Raw genomic sequence first — 7,233 nt, 5'->3', positions numbered from 1 at the left:
TATCATAGGAGGAACTATTAAAGGGAGATGCGGGCAGTATGTACGAACAATTCATCGAAATATTGAATAGATGTATAGATAAACATATCCCTATGATAAAAGGCAACAAGCACAACGCAAATAATAAACCATACCTTCCACTGAACCAGAACATTAGAAAGAAAAACAACAAAAAATATAGGGCATGGCAGCGATTTTTAGAAGTGAGAACAGAGTCGAAATACAGAGAATATACTAAAATCAGAAATCCGGTAAAGGGTGCAATGAGGAAGGCGAGACGAGATATTGAGAAAGACATTCAAGGAAATGTCAAAAGATACCCGAAACGTTTCTGGAAATACATCAACTCGAAAAGAAAGGTAAAAACAGGGGTTTCAGAACTTAAGGGTCTAGACGGAGATGATTCAAAAATTGCTGTGTTGGATGGGGACAAAGCAGAAGTACTTGCACATTTTTTTAGTGGTGTTTTTACAGAGGAACATAGAGGAGATATGCCAACTTTGGATAATAAACCAATCATACATGACTCAAATGAACTTTTATATACCGAGGAATTAATAAAGAAATTGCTGGGGAACTTGGACAGCAACAAATCACAGGGTCCAGACCAGATACATCCAAGATTACAAAAGGAACTAAAATTAATTCTATGTATACCACTTCGTATGATAAACAGTTTGGATTCATAGCAAAAAGGTCAACAGTTCCACAACTACTGATGTTACTAGAAGATTGGACCGATATTATGGACCATGGAGGAGAAATATACGTTGTCTACATGGACTTTATGAAGGCTTTTGACAAAGTGCCTCATAAGAGATTAATCGCCAAACTCTGAAGTTATAGAATAAACGCGAAAATAGTTAATTGGGTGGAAAACTTTCTTTGTCAACGAAAGCAACGCGTAATAGTGAATAGGAAATCGTCAAAGGACTATGCAGTATTGAGCGGAATTCCCCATGGCAGTGTCTTGGGGCCGATCTTATTTGTGATTTATATAAATGATTTACCGGAACATACCACATCAAATACTTTCCTATTCGCCGATGACACCAAAACCTACATGGAAATTAGAAATGAAGATGATAAAAAGGCTTTACAATCGGATTTGGACAAACTGCAAGAATGGTCAAACACATGGCTACTGAAATTCCATCCGCTGAAATGTAAGGTTCTAACCATAAAAGGAAAAAGCAATGAAAGTCGGAAGTACAACATGACAGATGCAGGATTAATCTTCAGAACATATCATCGGTAAAAGACATAGGAGTGCATGTGGACAAGGATATGAATTTCTCTATACACATTCAACAAGCAGTCAATAAAGCCAATAGTATCCCTGGACTAATAAGAAGACCATTTGTATACATAGATGAAATATAATTTAAAGATGCTCCACCGCTGACAAATGGTATTTTTTCATTATGAATGTCATTTATGCTCTGTCGGCGGTGGAGCATCTTTAAACAAATTTTCAACGCATTAGTAAGACCATATTTAGAATACGTTGCAAGCGTACTACTTGCGTCTGGAATCCATACAGAACAAAGGACATCGAATCCATAGAAAAAGTACAGCGGGGGCCAACCACATTAATTACAAGGCTTAGAGATCTACCATACAACGAGAGATTAAAGCGACTAGGTTTACCTTCACTATCCTACCGGAGACTGAGGGGAGACATCATAAATGTATACAAGATAATGAACAATTTCCATTACGAAAGGGTTACCATTGGATTATTTGAGCATGATACCGCATCCCGGACGAGAGGTCATTCGCAAAAATTAAAGAAAAAACATTACAAGTTAGATATACGGAAATATTCCTTTGGATTTAGAACTGTCGATATATGGAACAGTTTACCAGAAAATATCATAAACTCAACAACAATAAGAGACTACGAGATAAGTCTAGACAAGCACTGGGCTAATTTGGAACTTAAATACAACCACTTGGGGAGCTATAAAGGGAACACGGACGTGCCAATTAACTACATTCATTTAATAATTGATATCACTTAATTGCTAATTGTATATCATAGATATTAAAGGCCCATTACCTTTCCGGAGCAAAATATAAAGGTTTCTTAAAAAACATTAATAACATCAGAAAATGCATACCGATGACCTAAAATAAGGTTACGACACCAAACATATGCAAGATTTACTGCGTAATATATGAAAACGGTGGAGAGTCAATTCGCTGTTTTGCCGTCTGGCGCAGTGATAGTCAACTACCGCGCGGTATTTAGGATGACGGCGGGAATCATAATACGACCCGCGTTATGAAAATAAATATTTTATTTATTACAATCAAATTGTTCAGAAGGTGATGATTAATGTAGTATTAACGGTAAGTTAATAATTTTTAAGACTCTACAAAATTATCGATCTTGTTTTACATTCCCATTTTAAAAATTAAAAGCCGTTTCGGTAAGGTAGTGGGCCTTTAAGTCATTATTTCATTGTATTTCATTGTATGATATATGGACAAAGAGGCATGTTACTTGCCTGCGTCCATAAAATATCTTATTAAATCTTATTAAATCTTATTAAAAAATCTTATTAAAGTTTTCTTCAGTAATAATGTTCCCCGTCTCATTAGATATACATTGTACGTATGTGTAACGGTTCACACCCTGCATGTACGTGTCGCTCAATGTGTGCATTGTTGGTTTTTTTTGTTTTTTTTTTTTGCTTTTTTTATCTTTGTTTTCTTTTATCTATTTCATTGATTGTACAATGTATGTTTCTGATTGCACTAGAGTTTTGTGCATTTGTCGATTTTGCAATGTTGTTTGAAGCATTATCACACGTTATCAAATTTCGAGCTAAATTTTATCCCGCAAATTAAAATTAAGCGTTATTCTCAATATCTTTTTGGTTTATGTAGTCATCGACAAAATGGTAGGAGTTCTTCAAAGAAGATATTCGCGTCTATGAAAAAGATCCGAATATCCACCAGTTTTTGTCTTGAATTCATACCCGAAAAGATATTGAGACTTATAATTATAATTTAATTTACATAACTCAATCAGAAACTAGTCAGTTATGCATACATTTCCGTGATTTTTCTTCTTTTACATAATAGATCTACTCAAGACGTACAATTCTTTCAGTTTATAAGTGAGACCAAGGATTTATAAGTGAGATCTCATATACGTCCTTGGTGAGACTTATGAATCTTTGGTGTAACTTATGAAATTGAATTATTCCACCATACTCAGTAGTACTGTAATAACTAAAAGTCAAATTTACGGCATTAATAAAAGTTTGCCTTTTTAACAAACTATCCCCATATCCGTTTCGTGATATCAACCTTCATTCGTATGCGTGCATGTTCGTGGTACAGTACAGGTAAGAAGTTCCGGATCCCGTTCGCTGACCTTTTCTAATTTTAATCAGTGCAAAAACACTTCCGTTGTATTCTGTCAAAGTGTTTATGTTTGTGGATACGCAACAATATACACATTCCATGGAGAGTATTGACAAATTCGTCTCCTTGTAAAATGGCATAGAGGAGATCGAAACAAACCGAGAGGATGAGTGGAAGGGTAGGAGACCTGAGTGCTTTACAGGCCACCACCCTACAAACCGTAAGTCGACAGTTGACGTCTGTCAGACAGTCAGATACATTTGACCCGATCAAAGTTCGACACATTATATATATCTGTAGACCTAATAGGCTTACATTTAGCCTAATAGCAGCTCATTTGTCAGGCATAAATTGTTAACAGGGAAACAAAATATCAATGATTTAACCATCGCCATACACGATCATACTTCTTACATTCAGTTATCATCTGATCTCACAAGCGTCTTCTTTTTTTTCTTTTGTAAAAACTAAAAAAAGACTAATGGTCAAGTGTCCTAAATTCGTCAGGGACCTGTTTTCGTCATGTTTTCAATTTTGCTTATATCTCATGAACTATAATTTCATAAAGGGTGTCGTCTGCCAAAGCAGATTTGATTAAAGAAAATTTGCCTTGCTTAAACTTAAAGGGCCACTACCTTTTCGAAACGGCTTTTAATTTTTAAAATAGGAATGTAAAACGAGATCAATAATTTTGTAGAGTCGCAGAAGTTATTAACTATACGTTTACTAGCACACTTATCATCACTTCAGAACTGTTTTATTAGAATAAATAAAATGTTAAAAATGTTAAAATGTTAATGTTAATTTTCATAACGCGGGTCGTTTTATGTTTCCCGCCGTCGTCCTAAATGCCGCGCGGTAGTTGACTATCACTGCGCCAGACGGCAAAACAGCGAAATGAATTTCCACTGTTATCGTACATAAGACAGGAAATCTTGCATATGTTTGGTGTTGTAACCTCATCTTAAGCCATCGATATATATTTTCTTTTGTTATTAATGTTTTTAAGAAACCTATAAATTTTGCTCCGGAAAGGTAGTGGGCCTTTGAAAAAGGTTGTGTGCTATAATCAAGTGATTGTATAAAAACGATGTAGCAATATATATATATATGGTCAAGTGCCCTAAATTCGTCAGGGACCTGTTTTCGTCATGTTTTCAATTTTGCTTATATCTCATGAACTATGATTTCATGAAGAGTGTCGTCTACCAAAGCTGATTTGATCAAGGAAGATTTGTCATGCTTAACAAAGATTGTGTGCTATAACCAAGATATTTTATAAAAACAATGTAGCAATATACCCCAAAATGAAGGTGTTTTCTTAAGTCCATTTTAAATGAAATTTTAAATCCCTACCATCAGCGTTTGACTGTCCATGTGCACTGATCAGCAGAATGTCAACAATGTACTGAAGTCACGCACGTGTCTGATCATGTGATTCATAGTCCAGATTTTGGGTTATCACAAATTATTTTGGCGATTCAACATACTCAATTTTTGGTGCGGTACTGTTGAAAACATAATGTTATTCTATGTAAACAGTGGTGGTCGCCACTTTCCATGACCAAGAGGTTTAAATACTTAAAATTGATGTAACAAAAAGAATTTTTCAGCTTAAACACGATCTCACAAGCGCCTGCTGCTCAACATTCATTTGGAATAACCTCAATTTTCGTAATAAGCCAAACAGCCCCCCTGACAAAAATAGGTCCCTATTGTGTCCGCCATCACCGAGCGATCGGCGGGTAGAAATCTTCCGTATCGCGATAGATAAATAACAAATTGATAGACAACTTGTTGTACATGTAAGACAAAATATTATGTATTTGTGTTAATAAAATTGGTACATTTTATTTCTTGCTGGTTTGTTGATATACGGAAGATTTGATTACCCTGACGAATATTGGTCCTTCAAGGGAATATGATCATAGTAGGGGTAGATAATAATATTTTTTTTCAAAACTAGAAGCAGAGGCTTGTTGATCATTTAAGACCAACAAAAATAGACCTCTAAATGCGTCCTTGAGTTTGACTCAATAAAAAAAACGGTAGTCTACTGTACTGTAGAGGTACATAACAGTTAGAAACAAAACAATTTTTTTTTTCACTCAACAGATTTTAATTAGTATATAGAATGAATGTCATTATGTGTTGGGAAAAAAGGATCTTACATAAGAGGCTATGTAAAATGAAATTTATCAAATAAGTTCAATATTTTGCATATATATATATATGCTACTATAAAAGCAGCGGGTCGGTGTGGTTTGTAAATAGTTATAGCGTTTTTCCAAAATATGAAAGTACTTAGGCTATGATGAGACGCTATTGTATATCATAAGTCTGTGATGGAAGGTGACTATGACAGGGAAAACTAGACAACATCACTTAAAAATTCACATATTTTATTCACATAAACATCCACGTAGTATAGTTCACAATAAATCCATCAGGAACGCACACACTATTTATTCATGCTTCGTTAACTCAGTCAGTAGAGCCGTAGATTTCCATACTGGAGACCCGGGTTCGATTTCTGGTCGGGGCTCTCGACAGGAATGTGTATTTTTCCTGTTCTTCTACATTGGCGCCCAACTAAATAACCCAAGGAAGGTGGTTAAAGCCACACTATAAGTAACTATCAACAAAAAGTCAAGTTAGATTTGACCCCGATATTGTTAGTATTTGTGGATGTAGTTGAAATTAAGTAATATCAAAGAATATTTATAATGATTTCTTAATAATTATAACTTTGGTACAGAAGTTGTTAAAAGTTGATACTTGTAAACATGCCTTTGCATTTGGTCGCCATAGAAGTTATGGGTATTGCCGAACAGAAGTCGGAAAGTTCATGACCTGTTTTCGGAAGGGTTCGGACAGACGTTACCTTGTTACGGTAGTCACATGACGTTCTCAGAAACGACATTACAATGTCGGCTAACTTCAGCTTGTTTGACTAGATGGGACCCACCTATTGATGTTCAATATTTGTTTGATTTTCATCAAAAGTTTCAGAATCATTATCAATCATTATCACTCATCTTTACTTCAATTTAGTCCTGTCTCTGCATGGTTTACAACATAATTTTTTTTCAACATTCTTTTTGCTGACGGAGCATGCTTTTTTGGCTCAGTCGGTAGAGCCATAGATTTCCACACCTGAGACCAGGGTTCAATTCCTGGTCGGGGCACTCGACAGGAATGTGTATTTTCCCTGTTCTTTTACACTACGAGCCTTTAGGCAAGTGGCATATATTTCAAATTATTAAGTGTTTGATAAATTTCATATTATTCTAGTCACGAGTGTAAGATTCTATTTATCACATGACTTTTATTAATAAAAATAATTTCGTCTATATGTGACATTTTTGTCTACTGAGACAATCATGTGATGTTATTTATAAATAATTACGTTAAAACTACCTGTGACCTCGTAAAAGTGTTATAACAACTAAAATGGTGTGTCTGACCATATTTATAACATGGCCGTATACATTTTTGTATGTATACACTTCTCCAAAGCAGATTCAAACATCAGAAAGAATGAACTCCAGAAATCCAGTCTTCTCATTTTATTTGTTATTAATCTTAGAATCAATTAAGAAATAATTGGTATTTCATATTATTCATAGGTATATTAATATACTTTATTAGCATATTTTGACATGTTTAAAATGAAAAAAGCCGTTCAAACACCAGTGAACAACAAAACTGAACCATTTTTACATTTCTTATATTTACAGGTTTTTTATAACAATACTTAAATCGTAATAAGATACTTATTATCTATTTGTCTCTACATTTGTATACATACGGTTGGAACAGTTCTGGAATTCATTGAATAATATAACAGCTGAT

At 34.6% G+C, this 7,233-nt stretch overlaps 1 protein-coding gene across 1 annotated transcript in view; it reads left to right on the top strand.

The window, feature by feature from the left end:
* The first annotated feature begins 3,271 nt into the window (after positions 1-3,271).
* Positions 3,272-7,233, top strand: part of LOC138330790 (SEC14-like protein 3) — a 43,521-nt gene continuing 39,559 nt past the window's right edge. Inside the window, exon 1 of the mRNA XM_069278309.1 lies at positions 3,272-3,598. Coding sequence (XP_069134410.1) covers positions 3,545-3,598 — 54 coding nt within the window. The 5' untranslated portion in view covers positions 3,272-3,544. The remainder of the gene's footprint in view (positions 3,599-7,233) is intronic.

This window comes from Argopecten irradians, chromosome 9 (assembly GCF_041381155.1).
Source record: "Argopecten irradians isolate NY chromosome 9, Ai_NY, whole genome shotgun sequence".
NCBI classification, from domain to species: domain Eukaryota; kingdom Metazoa; phylum Mollusca; class Bivalvia; order Pectinida; family Pectinidae; genus Argopecten; species Argopecten irradians.
The sequence above is the reverse complement of the archived record's forward strand: the minus strand, read 5'-3'. Positions and strand labels throughout refer to the sequence as shown.